Source organism: Seriola dumerili, unplaced genomic scaffold, assembly GCF_002260705.1.
Source record: "Seriola dumerili isolate Sdu_G_001 unplaced genomic scaffold, Sdu_1.0 BDQW01000409.1, whole genome shotgun sequence".
In the NCBI taxonomy this organism is placed as follows: Eukaryota; Metazoa; Chordata; class Actinopteri; order Carangiformes; family Carangidae; genus Seriola; species Seriola dumerili.
In genome coordinates this window covers 872,887-896,412 of record NW_019174664.1, presented here as the reverse complement: position 1 = coordinate 896,412, position 23,526 = coordinate 872,887, and the positions used below count along the sequence as shown (strand labels likewise).

Here is a 23,526-nt window from a genome sequence, read left to right as displayed (position 1 = left end):
CAGATACTGAGATAAGGTCATAAGGACTCTCCAGAGCCTCTAAGGGAGCATCTGAATGGAGCCCAAACCTGACATATGACTGTGATTGTAAGGCCTGCCTTTGGCTTTGCAGGTAGCCTGCAGAGTCTCCATAAATGGGCCCATGAAAAAAAAAAAAAACAGCTTCAGGCTTACAATACTGTTCCTTCATGTATGCCATGCTAGTGGGGGGGGGGGGGTGAAGGAACAAACACATTTGGTTAAACTATGAAATTTGAACTCTGTATCTATCACTTGCCAGTATGGCCCATGTATCTGTGCCTGTGGTTGCTCCAGCAGACGCAGTAAAAGAGGATGTTAATGAACTGCTGTCACACGTAGGCTGGTGCCTTTGAGGCAGCAGTCAGGATTCTTTCCACGTACTCAGTCTGTTTGCAGTGTGGAGGCTGTGATGTGCTGCCTGACTGCAGAGAGTTGCTTGCGGCCAGACAGGAGGGGACCAACTCAGTACAGGGGGTCCCTGCTGCGGTCCCACTCTCACCAGCAGAGGAATGGCTCAGCTCTGCACACAAGTGTGTGTATGCATGTTTCTACCCCATATAAGTGTGCCTCTTTGTCTAAGATGCATGTTTACTCATGTTCAGGTGCATATTCAGCCGGAGGCATGTGTGAATACATGTAACATGAACATATGGATTCTGGAAGCACTGTCGTGCCCTGTAGATTGTAACTCAGATTAGTGACAAAACAGCGAATGATAGTAAGGGAGAACCAATGTATGTGTGCGAACGATTGTCTGGGTGTGTGTATGAGAGAGACAGAGCCAGTCTGCCCGCTGATCTCCCCGGCAATCTGCCACTTCTGCACCCTGGGTAGTGTCAGAATGGTTTCGGCACCCGCTGTGCCACCTGTCACCCTCAGCCCCGAGGCTCACTGCCGGTCCAGCCACCTGACACTGAGGCCCAGCCTAAATTAGATTGCTATCACACAACCAGGATTGGCTCTTTCCCCTACAGGAGGTTTCCTTCTTTGAGCTGACATAGTTACCTTTTTACCTCTTCACAAAAACTCTGTGGCCATCTCCAAACATGATTTCACTGCAGGTCTTGCTCTGCATTATTTAAGTGTTAAATAAGAATCTTTGCCTGGACATATGTAGGGGTGGGAAATCCCCTTGTCAGCGCAGTTGCTAATGACATTATCACAGGAACTCAGCAAATAGGGTACCCCTTGAAGGGGAATTTGGGGACTCTCTTGTAAGCATGACATCTGGCTCCACCAAACATCTGAGTAAGCAGATTGGCCCTGCAGGCCTGGTGTGACAGCCGACGAGGAAGCTGGGAGATGTGGGAGAACTGATCTGCACAGCTCCGCTGCTCAAGCTGTCACTTTAGCTTGGCTTGGCACAGTTAGATTCTCCCTGGCTCTGAAGCATTAGGCCCACTCTTCTGACTGCCGCTGCCCTGCCGGCACCGAGCCAACTCTTTCATGGGGGAGGTTGATCATCACGCTCATGCTTTCTTTCTTCCTCTCTTCTCCTACTTACTCTCTCTCAGCAGGCCTCTGGCTTCTCTTTCTTTCTCTTTTTGTCCTCTCCTGTCTCTCTCTCATCCTATCCCCACCAGAAGTCACAAATTGGGATCTATTATCATCTGCCATTATTTACTATTCCCAGTTCCTGTGCAGTACTCTAAGCTACTCGTGTGCTCACTCCTTCCCATTTTTGTTCTCCTCTAAGTAGGCGTTCAGTCATGCAGAAGTCGCTCTTCCCACCAGGATCCATTTCAACATGTTAAGACAACCACTTACCACTTGAACATCCTCAGTATGATGAGGTAACCTGCTCAACTGAGAAAAACTGCAGCTGCAGCTGTTTGTGTTTGGACTGACAAAGTAAAAACATTACAAGTGATCATTTTTGTTTTGCGAATAATTTACTCTGAAGCCATAAATATATATAAAAAATACCAATTGGGGACTATTAGGAAATGATCTTCACTATAAACTGTATAGATTTTTAAAATTACTTATCACAGTTTACTCTTGTGTATGAAAGTGTAATAAAAAAACTAAAAGTGTATTAAATTAAATTGGGGAACTGTAGAGCCAGGAGATAAATTATAGCTCTGTAGTGTATATTAATACGGTACTTTTCCAAAAGCTGAACATTTGGCTTTTCAGCACAGATACTGTAAGGATAAAATTATATGGATCTTATTTGAGCAATTCAGAAACGTTATGCACTCAGGTCCATATGTTAGGTAAAGGCTGAAGCAAAAAGTGTCTCAATTAAATCCAGCAAAAGGAACCTTTTGTGAACAGTATTCATTATTCCATCCATGAATTATTTGACTCAGGTAATTACCCGCTCACGACAGAATAAACTGTTCTCGCCTCCAATTTGCGAAAGGTCAGGGTGTCCTGTTGGCCCAGCGATCTAGGTGCATATATGTAACCACAATGTCGTGGATTTTAGTCATCCCTCTCCTGCGTCCTCATGTGCTCTGAGATGATTGAAGACGTACAATTATAATTCTTGTTTGTATGCACACTAAATGTTGACTGTTATCTTTTAGTGGTTCTGCCTAAGTTTGTGTGGTTATTTCATCACTAAAAACCTTTTCTTCAAACAACCATGCTGTACTTCCATCTTTTGGAACCTTTTAAGTCAGTTACCAGCACAAGAAAACCGTTTGGTGTTGCAGTTGCTGCCTTTTTTTCTTGTCTTTGCTGTTGCTGTTTTGGTCATTTATTTTTCCATACCCAAAGATACACAACAGATTTTACGTCTTACTTCTGTATGTGAGAGACTACTCACTTGTCTGGCCTGCCGGGCACCTGCAGGCGTAAGCGACATTTGTTAGCACTCTGGATCTGTTCTTCTTTGATGCGAATGAGCCTCTGCAGAGCCAGACACCAGTCCTGGGCCACTGTGGTGTTCAGGTTCTTTGATGGAAAAATACACACAGTTAAAACTTGTTTCTCAGCTGTGGCTTATAGTGGGTCATCTAGCAGAGATACAAGCACATTACATGCATGCTGAGCACAGGGGTCTTCTGTGCACTTGCATATTAATATTCTTACATACAAACTGAGAAACAAGCACACATCCACTCACATAAAACTATAGTATATCATCTGAAGCTACGTGGTTGTGGCATTTTTATCCCCTCAAATGTAACACTAAGTTCACTTCAAAACTGGAATCCATTTTACAGTAAAACCTAGTCCCTCAAGTGAAATAGAATCAAATCAATTTTCAGAAGTCAATGAGCTGTGCAGAAGTATTTCGTCTATTTGTTCGGTGGACAATAATATAACAGGGTGGAAAGTGAAAATCAGTCATTTAGTGCCAGGCCAATATCACTCCTCCTGAGGACATTGTGCTCATTAAGTGCAGGGAGGCAAAGGTGCCGCCATTAACCTGAGAGGCTGGTGATTGCTGCAGTATACCGTCGTGGCTGTGTTACGTAGTGTATGGTACTGTTAATGTGTTAGTGGCAGACTGCTGGGAAGTGTCCTGATTTGAATGCTACAGGAGGGGTGCTAGTTTCTTTTACAACCCATTAAATGACACTTTTATCTAGTGCATCAGAGGGAACATCTCATTCCCACCATTGTGGCACTGTTGATGAAGAGATATATGGGAGATTCCATGCTTTTAGAAATTGATGATTCACATTTTAAACATCTAGAATCCTTTAGTAATTTCTTTACTATTCTTTTGTCCTTACTAATAGCAGAAAGAGATTTACCAATGGTTATCTTCGTACCATACAAACTTGATCTCTAAGTTGGCACTGAATATAGCAATTTAAATGAACTATGTATACTGCAGTGTTGTCTTTGCTGCCTCTATGATTCTTCATTGTGTTCAGTGTAGGAGATATTGTAAGGTAAGCTGCAGTTAACACAACTCATTCCATATTTCATATATTTTCAGTAAATATCGGGAGATAACTGGCTTATAAATAATTTGTCTGGCTTAAAGCAGTTTTTGGAGGAGAGAATAGAATATTTGAAGGTCAGTCTGTGAGCACATTTTTAAGAAGTCTATCTGAAATAAGGCTTTTGAAGAAAACCCTGAAAGAACAAAGCTGGTCTGTGTAGGGGTGTGATAAATGTAACAGACTGTGACTTTTGTGCCTTGGCCTGCAGAGCCAGTTGGACTGAGGAACCCTATGCCTTTCAGCTCACTTTGTTTCATTATATCTTGTATGATACACATTTTCTCTGTGAAACAGTGCAGCCACAGTTAAAGTGTAACATAAAGTGACACGTACCTGGTACGTCCCCTGGAGCGTGCCCACAAGGAGAGTAACCTCCTCCACAACAGAAAGGTCGTGTTGCAGTTCCTGCAGCTCTTGGTAGAGCCTTGGAGGCCCCAGGATCGCTTTACCTAAGAGATGGGCAACACAAAGAGTTTGTGATATCACTAACATGTTTACAAAAGAAAAAGTACACTTATATTTTGTCAACACAGCATGAACAGATAAAATACAAAGACAACAAGGTTACATACAGTCACCTATATGGCCATTAATTATTTTTCTTAATACATAGGAGTGCATATGCATTCTATCATTCTGCAATAGTAATTACGGCAGCAACTTGGGATTACTTCATTATTGATTAATCTGTTGATTTTTCTTTGACTGCTCAACTAATAAATCAGTCTGTAAAATGTCAAAAAATTCTTTAAAAAATGCTCAAGGTGATGTCTTCAAACTGCTTGTTTTATTTGACCAACAGTCCAAAACCCAGTGGTATTTAATACAGTGATAAAAATCAGATCATTCTTTTTTTTAAAAGCTGGAACCATTGATTGTCTTGACATTTTCCTTGATAAATTACTTGATAAATACATTGTTGTCAATTGATTTTCTGTCAATCAACTTATCATTTGCAAGATATGATCTCAGTGTTATATACAATGAAAATACATGGCGTATGGACACACTGTGAACATACAAAATACATTGAAGTTCAAGGTCAGTGTTGTAAATGCTAATAGAAAACAATGACATTGCATCTGAGAACTCGTGGAAGTGCAGACTGAAACTCCAGTGGCACTAATAAAAGAAGTTTGATGTGTAGATGGATCGATCTTCATTATTTGCTGAACAACACAAGAGTGAATTTATGAGTAAAAAAATTAGGTGGAGAAACTGTTATTTGGAGCTATGATGCCCTTTTGCTGGCCAAAAGGAATGCAGGTGTCTCATTAGACGCAAAATTCAGCATCGATTTGAGGCCCACTACCTTCAAATCTCTCTCCTACTGCTGCAAATCGATAGCTGTGTCTCCTCCTGTCTGCCATCCTCCGTCCTAGCTCCCCTGGCCCACATCTACTCGGCAGCAGGCTCCATGAGAACTGCCTAATTAAATTCTGCAGGTAGATTTTGCTCCAGAGCTGTCCTGCACTGTCACTGCTGCCACATAATAAAAGTAGCACAGGAGCTGAGTCGCTAGCAGGGCTTAGTGAGGCATTTTCCTCCGAGGGGACCTGCTACCTTTTGTCTATCCACGTGCATAAATGGAGTGAGAGTAAAGCCATGAGGGGAAAGGGAGAGAGAAAGAGAGGGGTGGGCTGAGATTGTTCATTTAAAAAGCTCTATTGTAGCTTTTGGGGTTTAATGGGATCTTTGACCAGGCAGCCAGTGACATCTGTCATCTGTGCAAGGAAATCAATAGGTGAGACATTTAAATATAAAGGGGTGATGCTGCGAGCTGCAAGAACAATGTCTGCATGTCCTCTCCAGAGAGATTGCCTGGACCCCTGTTCAGGTTCGTTGAGTCCTCTGGGGCCTGCTGTTGGCTACAGCCCGAGAGGTGAATGTGCTGAGTTGTAATCCAGCGTAATCCCGTTGGTGAGGCAGGATATGGTTTTCACACTCAGACATGGCTATCCACACCGGCCGCCAGGCACGTAGCTCACTGGTGTGGAAGGCCAGAGCCCAGAGGGGTCCATCCCTGCTTTCTCTGGAATAAGTCAGCAATCTAGCACTCAGCTGCTGTGCCAGTGATGCTGGCCAGTGGATTTAAAGACAATGCAGCTTCCACACCTGCATCAAAACCCTTGACTGATCCACAGCCAAAGCCCACTGGTACACATATGACAAAAAACTGCACTCCTGACAGCAGGTCAAAATAGAAACGGCAATAAGGGAGGTATAATGGGGACATAAGGAAGGGAAGGCAGCATGAGAGTAAACAACTGGCACAGGAAAAGAGCACATACATTGGTGGGCCCTCAAGTGCGGTAGGAACAGACAGGGAGAGCAACAGCCTGACAGATGCAGGCAGAGACAATGGGGAAGAGTAAGAAAGACAGGCCTGGATTTCCCCAAAGGCTAGCTTTCTTCAAAAAAGAAGGGCAACACGGCCCGCAGAAGATGAAAAATGACTTCATTTTAAGCCATACTGAGGGAGCACAGGATTCAGACTACACACCCCACTGAATGACATCACAGGGGATAAAACTATAAATAGATGGGACAGCCTGTCTGAATGAAAATTTGGGAAACGACAGATGTTCACATAGAGATGATTAAGGTGACCGTGCTGTGTCGAGAAGGTAAAAAATAAATAAATAAATAAAAAAAACGAGAGAAAGTCAGAGACAGAATCCAACACCCTCTAGGGGGCATCACATTTGCAAAGAGACAGGTACATTGAGAGCTAACCTTAAATGATCCCAAAACCTTGCAGGAAAGTTGTGAGTATACAAGTCTACACTACCTGACAAACAGTGAAAACTTAATCCAGTGAGAATCTAAACCAGCTCTGGAGGCAGTAGCTGCTTGCTGAGCATGACACGGGTAGCTCTGAAGAAGACACCATTAATATTTAAGTCATGGAGCTGCAACTTTAAAAAGCCTGTACCATTACATCCTGATAAGGTTTTGTATCTCCCTTTTCCCATGGCACATTTATCAGGGATCTCGTCAAGCTCTGTATACACCAGAGTTTTGTGAGGGGTGGTGGGAGAACTAGTGTTTCAACCACTGATTCCTATCTACTACTACTGGCTCTCTAATTGGGCCTGGAAAGGGAGGGAATAATCTCTTCAGATTGATGACTCCACTCTAGATGTGTTTGTGGTCTATCAGAGAGTGAAATGAGACTGTGGGGATGATGCTGCAGGGGGCTCTCTACCCCCATATCTCTCTCCAAGATAAAAACAACGCAGGCAGATGGGAACAAGTGACCGTCATCACTATCCTCCTCACAAACACATCCTCAATCAGAGTGACAAGCGGCATGAATGCATCTCCAGCCCTGTGCAGGACACTAGAATACAGAAACAGATTAGCCTTGCTGAGTCAGAGAAAGGCGCTGAGACTAGTCAAGCTAGTTCAAGTGATGAGATTAACTGCATGACACACATGGGAAAGGTTCACTTTTTTTTTTTTACCTGAAGAGCAGACACTGCTTGGTCGCTTAGCACCACTCTGCTGGAAGAAGGTGTCTTTGTTTTGAGAGCCCTCTTGCCCCACCTCTACAACTTGCACCTGCTGTAGGGGGGCGCTCCACTTCATGGTGTACTTGGGGCCAATAGGGACCAGGCTGCTGATATCCGGAGGCCCCCTGGTGGAGATGAAGAAGAAAAGAAAATTAGAGGTGGGAGTTTAGAAGGAAAACAACCTGAGAGAAATTCCCTCCCTATCCGCAACCCGCGCAGAGCACTACACCCAGCACTCCATAGGAGGAGACGTTCTTTGAAATGTCAAGAAGAAGACTTAGGAGTTGGAATTAGAATCTGTATGATCACCCATGTACCCTACCAAAACTGTACCCCTGGCTGTGAAGATGAGTTCATTGCTATTCATGTATTCCTGTAATCACACAGATAATCAACATTGTGATCGGTTTGTCAAGATCCTGGAGGGCAGACGAAGTCAACTTCGGGACACTCGAGCTGAATGAGACGTAGAACGATAATTACTTTGAAGGCTGAACAAGAGAGCTTTAAGCGACATCTTTGACAGGAGCTTTGCAAAATAGACGAAAACCCTTTCCTGTTTACTTCTCTCAAGAGAGAGAGGGAACGAGAGAGAGAGATGTGATCAATGGTGCTGTCACAGAAAATAAATTGGAAAGAACCCAAAAAATGTTTTATGTCAGTAATCTAGGACTCCTGTAGCTGTAGTTAGGCATTCTACCATTTGTTTAAAGCTGATAAAGCTCCTGCAACTCCAGATAGTGCCCAAAACCCCTAGCAGCTATTTCTCTTTGCTATGCAGTTTGCCAAAATATCCCTGCAAAACCTAGGGCATCATATTAGAGCCCTGTGCCACCTAATAGCTATTTCTCCTAACGGTGCAGTTTAGCAGCCTCTCCTATAAAAACTTACACACAATTTCGTGCTAGCACTACGCATTAGCAAAGTATTTTTAAATGAAAAGGCGTATAGCTTGCTTGCTCTACAAGAGGGACTTACTTGACATTTATGTTGGCACAGATGAGTACATCATCAAAGAGGAAGACCTTTCTCTCCTTTGACTTCAGGACTTGTCCCCGCTCGCCATACACAGTCTCAATAAGCGTCTCACAGAGGACCAATGACCCCTGCTCCGAGTTCAGTTGCTAAAAGGGACACAGCAATCAGATCAGAGGCGCAGGAGACAGCATCACAAAGGGCCAGTACTCCAGAGTTCAGTGCCTGGAGGACACAGAAATTAGGCTTGGAGGAACAGATGTCTCATCAAGGATTACCAACAAATTTGTGCTGCTGAATGCCATTTAATGTGTGTATACGTATACACAGAGAAAGCACAAGCGCACGTCTCTAAACCGTTCATTCTGTGAAACTGCACATGCTCTTTCACTATCTTCGCCTTGCAGATGTTTAAAGTGATGAGAGAGCAACCGAAAGGCAGCCTTCAATTAAATGGAGCTGCTAGAGACCTTTATTATTATCTTTGAACAAACGCCTCAGATCATCCTTTGTCTTTTTGTCTGTACCGTGCCATCCGCCATACTACTACCACAAACCCCAAACTGGCTTAGCTGGGACTCACAATAATTTCCACCACAACAGGGCAACTACACAGGGATGGAAATGTATTAACAGTTTGCTGCGTGCACACCTTTATACACAACACACACACACACACACACACACACACACACACACACACACACACACACACACAGTTAAAGCATCTAATAACAGATGCAATTTGTGCTACAGTACGTTGGCAAATGCTGCGCTTTCCAGTCTTCCATATGTTTGGCAAAAGGAAATAGCAACAGAAAGCTTTTTTTTATCACTTTGGTCCAGCTCCTTTTTATGACTGACTCAAGACTTTTACTTTTATGCACACTGCGCCAATCTAATCCAGGGCCATTACAAATTAAGAGAAGCTACTACACTGCAAGCAGCAGGTTAAGTCCAAGTAAGGAGCTCACATCCTGATACTTTGATGTTGGTGTTTGTTCAAAAGACAAAAATGTGAGCGAATAATGAATCTCTCTGCTGTGTCCATTCTACAACCTGCAGTGCAGTAATGCCTCTGTCCTATCTGCAGGCAATCTGTAGCTGCTTTTGGCCGTGGCTCAGATAGCACACAAAATGAATCATTAGACTGACTGGGACTGCCGTTTGATGGCTACAGAACCATACAGCTCCCTCAAGAGGTGGGCTGCTATAAGAATACATCCTTTAAGTCTTCAAGCATCAATTGGCACAGAGGACATTGCACCAAGCACATGTGCGTGTGTGAGTGGGAGTGTAAGCACGTGCGTGTGCGAGTGTGTGCGAAACCCATTCTTACTCCCATTGTTATCTGTCCTATGCTGGCGACTTAGATACTTTGAGACAAAGAATGAATATTTCATTGGATGGTTATGGGGGCAATAGAGTAGACTGTTTCCTATTGGAATTCTGCAGTGTCACCGCAGCAAATGGAATTCTGTGTGGAGTAGGGGAGATTGGCCGAATCAGCTCATCTCAGAGTCCTAGAAAGCAAGGGCTGATAGAGAAAAATAAAAAGGGGGAGGGTGAGAGAGAGGAAGACAGACGAAGATGCAGTCACACACTAGAAAGAGAAGAAGAGTGTATAAGTGGAGTGAGAAGGTAAGCAAGAGAGTGCAAGTGGCGAAGAGAGGGGAGGTAAAGTGGAGAGAGAGAGGAAGAGGGAGAGAGACAGGGTGAAAGAGATAGCTCTCTTACAGTTTCCAATTAAATGTCTCATTTACCCCCTAATTCTTCTTATTCAGAGCAGCATTTGTTCAGATTTGCAGCGGCAGGACTGTAATTTCAGTGTGGTAATGGAGAGGCAACGCCTCTGCCATTGCATTTGGTACTGTTTAGGGATGATAATGGGCATCATTTCTAGGAGATAATTTCTCTAAATAAAAATGTCTCCCTAGATTAATGTGTGGGAAAGTGATATAAGCGATTGCTATATACTAGCTTAATTCATAGGTGTTTGGCTCACAGTGATAACAACGTAGAGGAGTTAAAAGGCTCAGAGGCTGGTTCACAGTTGATTTGATTGGGCCATGCGTGCATGTGCAAGTGCACGTACATCTGCACGAGGGAGCGCATGTGTATCCAGTCACCTTACTGAGCAGGCGATCACTGACGCTGCGGGCTAGTTGTTGAGTTTCTGTAATCTGGTCTGCTACTCGTTTCTGTTCATTCAGCTTCTCAGCCAGCATCTCCAGCTCCGTCAGAGCGAGCTGCAGTGGCAGACGATCCACGTGGCCCTTCGGTGTATTCTTCAGCATGTCCTAGAGAAGGTCACAAGGAAAGTTTTAAGTAAAGACACAGCATGTTAAAAAATACAAACCACTCTGTTTATGATTTAATACCTTCATCTGTAACCTGCAATATACTGAATTCTAACAAAATAATGTGTTCTTTTTGAGAGTGTTGCCTTCACCTTGAAAAGTTCAAATCTGGATCAAATGCTGTTTGAGTTTAGGTGTGTGCTTGTCACAGTTTTCAGAGGACTTAGGTTACACCACACTGACTCACCAGTGATTATGTAAACTTTGTACAGCTCATTGTATTGCAAGTCATACTCCTCTGTAAGCAGTGTTGGCTAAAACAAACCAATAAAAATAAATTTGTAGACACCAAATGATCAAAGTTTGTATAACTAAAGGCTGTGGAGGTTACAAGCCTGTGTTTGTCCTGCATCTATGACTCATTGAAAGCTTAGCATTATCTTGATATGCATCTCAGATGTACCTCAATGCCTTGAGCTGTAGTTCCCTATAATGTATGATTTAATACATACACTTCCTCTTTGGAGTACTGAGTTTAGGCTAGAAGAAAATGCCTGATTCACATTCATAACTTATCTTTTGAATTCATGGATAATCAATGCCTACTGAGGGATGAAATGAGCTGCTGCAGATCCAGCAAGTCAAGCTCAAATCCAAATCTTTGCACAGAATAGAAAGTGGAGGAGCTGGGATGTAAAGCCAGCACTATGAAAACCTGATGGGTCTAGCTACTTTTCAATCTCTGGCAAACCCTGGTGTAAAGTATGTGAGGTACGGCTTCTTGTACTTTGGGTAAGTTAAAATCCATAATCAATTCTGTGGCCTTGCAGCGTTGCATCTTTATTAGTGTATGTGCTGCTAAAGCTTTACTTTAACTCAAGTTTCTCATATTGGAAGTGTTTTAGCTAGTAAGACTTGAAGGGATTCACTTAATTAAAACAAATTAAATGACTTGCCCTGTACAAACGACAGTTTTATACCTGCAGGAGCAATATGAACTGAGGGAATCGTTGAATGGGCTTCACCATTAAGCCATACAGAGTAATCCGGTCAACACTAGATGACTGCTTCTTCTGGAAACAAGAGGGAAAAAAAAATTGTGGTTTGAAAAACATTCTTGCATAAAAGGGCCATTAAGAGGCAACTACGCTATTCCTACTTCAAGAGGAGCTTATCAGAAAGCTCTATAGACCGTGAGTAGGCGTGTGAGTGGGTGAATAAGGTATGAAAATCAGGGTCTAGTAGTCATAGGAGAGAATGAAAGAGGAGGTTTTTTGAGTGTGTATGTCTAATGTATTACTGTGGGTGTAGGTCAGGAGAATATATTGTTTCAGTGCAGTGTCAAGTCTGTGGCATGATGACACCACCAGTATAAAAAGGCAAACCACTGGACACATTTAAAAGATGGTTTGGTAGTGAAGGCTGGATAAGATCAACTGTGAGACGGACATAAAAAAGGATACATACATGTTTTATGTATATTTGTTAGGGTTAGGGTTATATATGTCCCGAAACGTGAGAGTTCTGTCACCATCTGCTATAAAGTGCAGTAGCTATAATCTGGTTTATTTTTAAGTTTATACTTACTTTTCCTTAGGCTTTGGAAACTTTTTGCTCTTTTAAGATGACACATAGATTAGAGCTGAATATCAATTTAATTTATACTATATTATAAAATAAATTAGATTGATATTAATGTTCTGATATGAGTAGATTGCCTGAGATTTTGGTAATTATAATATCATGATCCAGCCCAAATCTGTGTTTTCCTAACACTGCAATCTGTTGAATTCACAAATATCTTTGAGCTTATCTGATGTTTCCAGCTGAGTGAAATGAATGATGAATACCTCTACTTTTTAGGTCATCATATTCACATTATTAGACCATCAGTCACTGTCACATGCGATATCATCACATACTGGATAACATCAATTTATATCAATAAACTTTACACCATTTTTTTCAACAAGACATAGTACGTGGTCAAATATATTGTGATGTCTGATTTTGTCAATATTGAAATCTGATTAAAAATTTCTACCTTAAAAAAGTTGGTGTTTTCTTATCATCGTCATTCATATATTATCATTCATCAAATTAAAACAGATTATGAAATTATGGCAGTAATTTATGTCCTTGCCAAACGCTCAAAGGATAGGATACAGATACATAAACAGATCAAGTACCTTCATGAAGGTTTCAGACTGCAACAAGCGGAGCTCTAAAAGGCACAACCACCTGTGAAGTTCACTCAAATTGACATGTACTTAATTAGCCAATCAGGAATAGTCTCACATACTCCCATTGTACTCATCCTCTATGAAGAGTTATGTGACCTAACTAATCACCCTAAGTAAGCAACTTGTAGAGTAGCAGGATACCAATATTAGTGTAATCTGCATTATTTCATGTTATAATTTAACTATTAATCCATCGTGTTATTTTGGCCCTACATTTTTGTCACAGCCCGTCTTCGCCAAAGCTCTATTTTAAGTCAGCCATTGGGGGATTTGTGTCATAGTAAGAAGAAGAAGGCCACTGTTTCTCTTTCATCTGGGACAGTCTAAGAATGCTCAGAGTAAACGGGCATTAAGAGGAAGCCTCTTGGCAACTCTAGTACAACCTAGCATAACACCATATATGCAATCGCTAAATGGAGACACCTGTGGTCAGTGGTCAGTAGCCACCCAACCATTAAATCATAGGCGACGGTAGGAAGGTAGCAAACTCAAAGACACTATTTTTACATTTTACATTCAATGTTCAGTAACTGGGCAGATACACAACTTTGAACAGCTAAACCAAAGGTGAACCCTGAGTGGATGCCATGAAAAGTTCCATGAGCACCAAGTAAAATCTTTCCAGCACACAAGACCAGGTCAAGATGTCAGTGAGACGGGCTGTTTGCTCTTTAATGCACTAAAAATGCTTGAGTGGTGGTTTGCTAACTTTAAAAACTTCATTTCTACCAAAAACAACTTTACAAACAAGCAGATTTATACTGAACACACCAAGTTTTTTCTCTGCAAATGCAGCACATTACATCATAATGTCTGTGAACTGAATTCAAACTCAAAATTTAATAGTCCCCATCCCTGTAAATGTTCCTTGCGTGCTTATGGTCATGTGCGCACAGTCAGTGCCTCCATAATATTTAAAAAATAAGTAATGAAGTCTGTCATTTATTTAGTGTTTTTTCCAGTCTGTGTCTAGCCAATTTTTTATTTGGTCTGTCTTCACATTGCCAGTGAGAGCTGCAACAGGCAGTGGGAGAGACAGAGGAACTTTTCAACAGAAAGAAAGGGACTCATGTTATCGGGAGAAACATGCAGGGCTGTCAGCTGTGTGATCTGGTTCTGTAACTCAGCATTACAACTCAATGATCCAGGTCATACTGATGCATGAATGCTGTGCGCACAGGGAATTGCCAAACTCATCATTTCTTGGCACTCTGTATGCACCTTGGCACTATGTTTCGTTGTTTACAACCCCTAATTAATATCTGAAATATTAAGTAAATAGAGTACAGTACAATTTCCACTTTCCATTTCACATATTGATTAACCAGAGGTGTTGCAATGTCCTTATTATAAAAATTACAAACCTTTCAAGATACAGTAAAAAATTGCATAGAGAAACACACAAATACTAGCTATTGTCAGATTCCGAGAACAATTATGCATTTACAACGTTATTACAGGCTATGTTCATTATCTGGACAACCTTGGACATTTCCAGGGTTAGAACTAGTCGGTGATGTAGTGCTTCAATCTTAATATTGCCTCAAGTGACAATGACATGGTAGATAACTCTATTTCACAAGATAAGCACAATATTATTTATAATCCATAATATTTATTTAATACCAACCATAAACCCAATGTAAATAACAATTTTGTATTTTGTGTAAATGCCAACTTTTTACACACTGAAGTCTTTGTCTGTCTCTCTGGAAACCTGAGAAGTATGCATTATTGAAGCCTTTAGCTTTGGGGCTTTGCTAGATTAAGCATCTGCTAAACACTACCGAACAAAAAAAAAAGCAGAGGTGCAAAAGAATACAATTGGGTAACTTTAATTTGAAATCGGAGAAACATTTTGTGCTGCATGGGCTGAAGCTCACCTTTAAGAATTCCAGAAAAGCTGGTTTGGACATGCATGCCTTTTTAATGAGAGCCATGGCACTGGTGAAGTTGTTCACATAATCACTGTATACATCCAGCACCATTGACTTGGAAAACTGTGGAAACAGAAACAAGCATAATTATCTGAATTTGTGACAACAGCCCTATAATAAGAGGGTCTCCTGCTCTGCCATGTTTGATTATTTTGTCTTTACACCAGCATCCACAAACACACTCATGCAATTTCCTTTGACGTCTTGAATGTCTGGCTAACCATCCTGTTTGCAGGACAACCCATCAGTAATTTCAATGTAAAGAGAGGCTTGAAAATGGCCATTTAAGTATAGTACTTAAAAAAATTGGTTTGTTTACCATCCCGGTTACTGCAACACCCTTCACGAGCCATTTAAGAGGTTGGGCAAAGAGGAATGAGGTTGCAGAGTGTGTGAGAGTGAGAGAGTGCGTGTGTGTGTGTGTGTGTGTGTGTGTGTGTGTGTGTGAGAGAGAGGGGGGGGGTGTCTGTTGTGCGGTAGACATTTATTCTCTCTCCTCAATTAAACCCACACCAGGCAGCTGATAGTGGCAGTTTGAGGAGTGGTGGGGAATTAGCAAATCAGAAGGAGGAATTAACCTGCCTTGCTCACACCCTCCTTCAGGATCCTGCCTCTCAGATATTACTACAAGCCCCACAGGTACAGATACATGGCCATATGACAAAGGGGCAGCCAAATAAGGAGTACACAGGCCTAGCACTTCCCTTTTCGAGTGTGGCCTCATTTGATGGTAGGTCCTAGGATATCAATGGAACAGCAATGTAATGGCCAGCAGAGAAGGAAGGGTTCGAATCAGCCCCTCTAATAAGGAAATAATGAGCAGACCTTATGGATGAGCACACTGTAGAGACTCACAACAGAAAACTCACACTGAACACCATTATTCTAGTGCAAAAATTTGTAAACACGTATCCCAGAGAGCATTGGATGCAGTGGAGATATTCATCACAACTGTAATTGATTCCATGTTTGGGGTAAACTATCCCTGTTTGCTCAATCTAAAACCTGTAGCTCATTATAACTCTGGTAGCAGCGATTGTGTTATAAAGTTAGATAGAAATGCCAAGAAAAATATGAGTGCTTCTCTCCAGAATCTGAGTCTTTGATTGCATTTTTCACAGAAACAAACAAAGAACACACGCACTCACACACACACACACACAGAAACACGAATATAACGCAGCAAATAAGCCTCCATTTTCTATTTCATGAAGATACATACCAAAAACATGCACATGCACACTAACCGAGGCAACAAATAAGTCTCCAATTTTCTCACTGCTGTCCCACTCAGCCACACGAGACGCCAGTGCAATCTGAAACATGGAGTGGCATTGTGTGATCTCCCTGATACGGTAAAATATAGGCCGGATCTTCCGTGGACTCAGGATGCGTGGATCAGCTTCCATCAATGGTCTGTGGTATTCCTGGTGAGATGGTGAAAGAAAATTGGGATTTTATTGTTGCTGATGTGCGTGTGTGTGTGTGTGTGTGTGTGTGTGTGTGTGTGTGTGTGTGTGTGTGTGTGTGTGTGGGTGGGTGCTTAGGATGAATCAGCAGTCCGCCTTCCTTCTTCTTTTCAGAAGCATAAATAGACAACTGAGAGGTAGCTGACAAATATCCTATGAATCGTGGATAATGAGGAAATGTAGTCATGGTGCTTGGAAGCACATCGAACCAAAGGATTCACCCATGGAGCAGCATTTGCCACTAGCAAACATGCTCAGAATTCAAGGTGACTTGTAATCATAAAAGCCAGAATGATAATGGCAAAAACCAGCTCCCAGCCAAGTTACAGAGGCAAAAGCAACATGGTGAAAGGGATGGTGATTGATTCTTCAGTCAGTACTCATGGGAATATTAGCCTAGCCTGCAGAAATAAGCTGACAAGTTCTTTGTGGATGACAAAGCCAGTAACCGTGACTTCTTTGAATCTAAACATGTTGAAGTATAGATAATATCATGTAAAAGCCAAACATGAAAGATGAAAACGGTATTTAACACAAAAAATTAATCCGTCTGAGCAACAGCAGACCTAATTTTTGTTGTTTGCCTGATGTTTTATCTCTGCAAATCCATAACGGTAAATGAATCATTGACAGAAGGAACATGGGCAGGCAGCACAACATGAACAACTGTGCAATCTGTTTTACAGTAAAAATGAAAGTCACAGCACTCGATGTCTAATTGTGCTTGTGGCTCTTCCTCTTTTTATATTATCTGTCTGGAGACATTGCATTTACCACTTGGCTGGACTCTCTGAATAACAAGAGCGATTTCAAAAGTGCAAAGCCTTCCCAAGTAGCATACACAATCATGTCGCTCGACAACAAAGGTAGCACATTGTATCTTGACAATGAAAGATTTTGCAGTGCTTAAGGTAGCCACTGATTGCTGCTGATTCCATTTCAGTAGGTGCTCCTCTCATATTTTTGTGATTAGGAGATAACAAGTTTTCATTTTTCCGCAAAAAAAAAGAGATTAAAGAGGAGAGGCTGTACCACATCTTGTGCAAGCCTGAAAGTCCCTTTCTCTCTTAGCATCAGCACGGCACCACAGAAATGAGGATGGTTGTTTTATACTTGTTTTTTATGCTGAGACACCTCAGTAATTTGATGGATATCACGGCTTCTCTAGTCAATGTAATTCATAATGGCTAAATGGTGAAGATATTGCAAGTGGCAGAGGAGGACAACGGGGACTAAACAACTCACCTGCAAGATTCTCCTGAGAGACTCTAGGTAGCTCCGCTCACTCTGAATGATGGAGCCGAGGATATGGCGTCTGACAACCTGTGGAGACAACAGACCAGTCAGGAAATCTAGCACTAAGAGGACATGATGGGGCTGCGGTGCGCGGTATGCTTTCAGTTAAGCACGGCGCGGGTTGATGGATTGCAATATAATCATGCGTTTGTCACAGGAAAAAAAAAAGACTCAAGGAGGAGTAGGTCTGTTTGAACAGGGCCTTCATTGGAGTCTGAGTCTTTCGATTTCCTATGACATGAGAGCAATAGTTTTAGCTGTTGTAAAACTGGCTGCTTTCCCAAACAGGATAAAGAGAATACACCATATAGATATGCAAAAATACTGAAGTAACAAATTAATACATTTAACATGACAGCTTAGAGCCTTATCTCAAGACTATGTTGTACAGAATATTCATATAAATGCTAGATGTTAAGTACAGTACATGTTTTTACATACACGGGCTAAACATATAGGGAACAAAATAAATATCTTTAAAAACTGCCAGGTGCACCTGGTGGCTGGTCAGCCCCTCTGGCATGGGGCTCAGTTGTGGAGGGGGGTGCTTCATTTCTGACACAGTCACATCGAGGTATCCTGCATCATCCTCCTCTTCTGCAGACAATCAGAAATGAAGGAGAAAAATAGGATAAAAAAAGGTTAAAAAGGGGAGAGGGAGAGGGAGAGGGAGAGAGAGAGAGAGAGAGAGAGAGAGAGAGAGAGAGAGAGAGAGACAGACAGAGACAGAGAATGAGACAGAGAGGGAAAACAGAGAGGCTGCTTTCAGATCTCACTGCAGCTGGAGACACTGCGACACACTAAGTTTATTACCTCTAAAATATGAAGAGAATTCTGTACTGTCTGAAAAAAAGAGAGATGGAGGGACAGAGAAAGCAATGGAGAAATAAGCAAGAGAGAGAGAGAGAGCGGCCTACAGAAAAAAAAAAAAAAACTTTCAAAACAATACTGTATCTCTGTAGGAGTAAAGCAGGCACACATAAGTGTGTCTGCAAAAACACGATCCAGCACATTCTCATCTCTGCATTGGCACAAAGAAGTTCGACAGTCTCAAAACAAAAAAATCCCCACTTCACCCATAACCATAAAGACATAGATACCAGAAGCTTTCACCATTCCAATTAAAGACTTTGGAATGATAACAGAGGATTGGTGGAAAAGAAATATAATGCTGTGCAGATTTCCCTCGATCAACACCTAAAAATAGCAGCACTGGCCTCTTTACCTCTTTGTGATGGTTTGGAGATTTGTTTGAGGCGTGGGTCTGGTATATGTGGTTTATGGAGCTCCTCAATACTCCACTAATGGATGCTAATCTTCCTCTATTGTTAGACAAGGGTTCCTATAACCCAACCTATATTGTATAGCAGGAGTTGCCATCATCCATCTCTCTCTCACACATCAAAAGCTTTACTCAACCACATCGTCTGTCTTAAAACTGAGAAAGAGTGCTGTTTTATTTATTATACTTATAATCAGTGAGATCTGTCTTTTTCACAGTGCTTTCATTTCTCCCTTAAGGGATTTGTATGAAGAAAAAGTAAGACTTTCTACTCTATCTGCCTCCAACACTACTTTGGCTTGGCTATACACAAGCATACAATTCAATGAGTCAACTGCAGGGAGCAACAGAAAACCAAACTTCATAACCAGTACCCATTACTAAAAATAGTGTAACATTCATCCAAAAAAAAAAAAAAAAAGCGAGCTGACCAACAATTACAGTTTTCAGGCGTCCCTGCATTACCCAATTGATCTTTTCTCTGCAGGAAGGAAACTTTTCGCATGACGGCTATTTTGGTCTTTTCAAGCCCATCCTTTGTTCCACTTTTTGCCGCCTTCATGAGCTGTTGAACCTGGTTGGAAGGAGCAGACAAAAACAACGAAGGAGCGTTAGAGCACAAGGAATGTGCCATGCTGTGGAGACTTGACAACCTACGGTGCTCCTCTGGAGAGAGATGGAGAGAAGTGGCGCTCAGTGGGCTCATCATGAATCTCACCATCTGCGGCTCCCTGTGGGTCGCTGTACAGCCTCTAATCAGAGAGTCTATGAGCATATCATGGAGAGATTATGGTAACAGAGTGAGCTCCACATCAGAGTAACAGAGCTGCTTTGCTCAGTGTGAGAGAATTTAGCTGACCACAAACTCCACCCTGAGCATCACAGAGGACCTGCAACCAGACTCCACAAACCCAGAATACACCGAGGGTAATAGTATTTTTAAATGATGCTACTTCAGGAAAGTAGGTCATTAATTGGGGGCAAGTTGCACTGGTGTTTATGGAAGTAAATACGCAGAATATTATTTAATAATTCATGTGGCCCATAAATGCGTCTTGATATTAAACCAGGCAGAGAAAGAGAGAGAGGCCAACAGAGAATCTTAAAGAGAAGTCACAGTCCAAAGGAAAGCTGGGAAGGATGGTGCAGAGAGTCAGTTAAGCCTCTGAGTTAGCTAAGCATACAGCACAGCATATTTCAGCACTGGGTGATCATCTGTCCTATTGGCAAACATCTAGCAGATTGCTTTGAGCTCTCCAAAGAAATAGTGTGATATCGCTGTGTTCACTTGCTTCTGCAGAGATACCTTGATGTCATAGTTGTGCTTGCCAGACAGCCTCATGGCCAGTTCACGTTTGGTCCTGGCACACCGCTCCCTCAGCCGTCGCACTTCAGGAGAGAGCTACAGGTGTGGGACAGGGACGGGCAGGGCATGGGGGGCGGGTTGCGTTTAGCCACAAATGGCGAAGGGAGGAGAAAAATGTAGGGGGAGAGGAAATAGAAAAGGGAAACGGAAGGCAAAGTGATCAAGGCAAAACAAGCTACTCAACATCGGGAATTAATCACAAGCACAGAGAGTGAAAGCCTGGAGCACTGCTTTGGCCAAAGGGTTATGTTTGATGAGACTAATGGCCACTGATTTACAGAGGGGTGGGGGGTTGGGGGTGCAGGTAGTTTAGGGCAAGTATTAAAGAAGCAAACTCTGTCGCAGCTCTCCCAGGCTGCTCAACTTAAGCACTGAACTGAACAAGAGGAGAACTTCAGGTACACTTGGTGAAAAATTAATCGGGCAAGACTAATTAAAAACAATGTGTTTTTGATGAAGGCTGTGCTAGCCGAAAACTGTTGTGAGGCCCTAATAGTCAAGGTTTCTTCATTAATTGTACAACCAGTGTAGCTGAATCCCTTCTTTTGTTCAGTGGCCTGGGAAAAGCATGCCAAGAGAACTGTGGGGGGATTGTCACGCCACACCCTCCTGTAATTACCGGAGCAACTCATTTTTTGTCCTAGTACAACAAGCATTTTTCCCCCTTTGGTCTCCCTCCTTTCTCAAAGCATTAACTCTAGATTTTCTTGGATTACAGTGTAGTTACATCCATAAATAAACAACTTGAATATGTAAAAATGTGAAAAAGGTATAAGTCTATGCATTGATAATGATTTAACTTAGCAAAATAATTCTTTATTAGTATGACTGCAAATTTTCCCTAAGCCTGCAACGATGCATGCATGTTAAAGGCTGGTGAAGCATAAAGGAAACGCAGCACAATGTGAATGTGCACACAGTGCCATCATGTGGAAGACCAACACTCTGTAGCCGTGCTGCAGAGCACTGATGAACAGTATCCTTGGCAGAGAAGAGGAAAAGAGATCTGAGGCTTTTCAAACAGAAATGCCTCTTGTTTACCTTCATTCAACAATGAAAGTAGAAAGCCTAGACAGCCTGTTATTCATTTTTCATGGTCTTTATAGTTTCCTTCGAGTTCTATACATTAATAAACAACAACTGCGCTAGAGGAGCAGATGATGAAATATTCTCCTTGATTTTTTTGGAAACCAACCAAAACAACCTGGCCGGTCATGATGACATTTAAAATAAACAGAAAGGATCATTTGTGTTAGATAAATACATATTTCAGGAATGCATCCAGACAGACAGAGACAGAGACAGAGACAGAGACACAGACACACAAACACACAAACACACACACACACACACACACACACACACACACACACACACACACACAGAGTACCTTGCTCCTTGTTGGTATTTTGGCCTCGTTATCAGACTGTTCATCATAGCTCTCAAACTCACTGGAGCTCCACCCATTGTCTGCGTTCACAGGGCCACTGTCTCTCTGAACATCTTCATAAATCATATCTGCTAAACACAAATGTTACACATCAGAAGCTTCACACTAATTTTCATGGATGGACAAAACATCCTAAACAAACAGAATTCTGTTGCAGCTACTAACCTTCGTCAGGAGAGAGGGGGTCCTCACTTGGAACATCATCATAGATCACCTCTGAAGCTTCTGCCGTTTGTGGCCCAGCTTCAGCCGCACGTAATGCTGGCAGAGAAAACAAGTAGCATCAAAGTAAACAAACATTGTTTTTAAATGGAAAAATAGTGGTGCCTGTCTTCTACCTTTTATCTTCCTTTCTGTTTGATAGTTGCACCTCCTGTTGTTAGATCATTCTTTTAAATTTAACAACACACACACACACACACACACACACACATGTACACACAACTCCAAACTACATTCCCTGAATCCTTTTGGCAAAGCAGAATAGATAAAAGATGCCAGATCTTCTAGCCTCTGGTTAGGAATTTACACAGCCTTTGAACATTTACATACTTATTGTATCATTTGCATTTAAAGGTCTTTTTCCTCAGGGAGACCAGGCACATCTCTTGTGCATGTTGCTATAATGGCTTTGTCCATGTGACTCAACATGATTGTATCCAGCTTGTTTGAGCTATTGACCCATCCTATCTCTACGCTCGACAGGATTTGTCATTAACTGCTTTGAGAGTGTTTCAGCCTAATTTAGCTCAGTGAGCTTTATTGATTTGGTTTTAAACTGTGATTTGTCTGCAACACTTTCTCCTAAGCCCTGAACAGCAACAATCACTGTTTTCAATTAATCTGATTGGAGATGTGTATTCTGTCATGGATTATTCAGCAGTGTTCAGTCTAAAATTCGAAATAACCTTGGGCACAATCCAGGAGATGAACAAAGAGCAACTGTTTTTCTTCAAAAGAGGATTAGCTTCACAAATGTTCTTTATATCTCGCTCACTTTCCTTCACTGCATTCAGAAAGGATTCAGAACAGAGAAGAAAACAACTGGATTTGGGCTATCAGCCTGACTATCAGCATATCTGCAAAGTGACAGGGCCTCTTGGGAACATGGCTTGTTATTTCAAACATGGTTAACCAGAAGTTCCCCGCTGTGTTTTCTTACTTTGTTTAACTTTTCTTTACAGCAGCACAATGACACTCCAATAAACTCACTCATAGGTCACACTGACACCGCAGGCAATCACAAAAATACACTGCCATTATGAATATGTCCTAGTTGTTGCAAATGGGAAAGAAAAAATACATAGTGAGGCATGTGGAAATCAATGTTAGATAATCACATCACAATGTGCCATGACCACAATTAAGAAGTGAAGGGACATTGCTGCTTTTACAAACAGGAAATACTTCATTATTCATAATGATCCTTATAAAGTACATTCGGTCAAACTGAAACACAGTCCGTTCACACAAAAAGCTATTTCGTGCTCCACAGCAAAGTTTATACAAATGCTAAATATTTCAGTCTGGTGTTTGGAAAAAAGGATCACACATGAAAACACAAATGTAGCACTGTAATAGATTTCCCATTAAGATCAACGCAAAAGTAATTTATCTTAAGTTAGCAGCTTTTTCCACTTTCTGCATCATAATTTTAGATATTTGGAAGAGCGGTTTAATATAGTTTTATTATTCAGTTTAAATATACTGTACACGTTCAAAATGACAGGAGAGGCTGTGTGTGAAAATACATCAGAAGAGTGG

General features: G+C 41.8%; 1 protein-coding gene across 4 annotated transcripts in view; it reads right to left on the bottom strand.

The window, feature by feature from the left end:
* Window positions 1–23,526, bottom strand: part of LOC111233558 (rho guanine nucleotide exchange factor 10-like protein) — a 98,249-nt gene that overhangs the window by 57,272 nt on the left and 17,451 nt on the right. The window contains exons 5-18 of one of the 4 annotated variants that reach the window (XM_022761398.1): window positions 21,928–22,023; window positions 21,703–21,833; window positions 20,253–20,348; window positions 19,412–19,520; window positions 18,161–18,261; window positions 17,614–17,691; window positions 16,147–16,326; window positions 14,846–14,962; window positions 11,700–11,792; window positions 10,549–10,719; window positions 8,423–8,568; window positions 7,397–7,569; window positions 4,263–4,378; window positions 2,798–2,925 (exon numbers count right to left, since the gene is read on the bottom strand). In XM_022761398.1, coding sequence (XP_022617119.1) covers window positions 2,798–2,925; window positions 4,263–4,378; window positions 7,397–7,569; window positions 8,423–8,568; window positions 10,549–10,719; window positions 11,700–11,792; window positions 14,846–14,962; window positions 16,147–16,326; window positions 17,614–17,691; window positions 18,161–18,261; window positions 19,412–19,520; window positions 20,253–20,348; window positions 21,703–21,833; window positions 21,928–22,023 — 1,735 coding nt within the window. Of the gene's footprint in view, window positions 1–2,797; window positions 2,926–4,262; window positions 4,379–7,396; window positions 7,570–8,422; window positions 8,569–10,548; window positions 10,720–11,699; window positions 11,793–14,845; window positions 14,963–16,146; window positions 16,327–17,613; window positions 17,692–18,160; window positions 18,262–19,411; window positions 19,521–19,664; window positions 19,712–20,252; window positions 20,349–21,702; window positions 21,834–21,927; window positions 22,024–23,526 lie in introns of those variants that run through there. The other 3 variants (XM_022761400.1, XM_022761401.1, XM_022761402.1) reach the window with 3 other exon arrangements.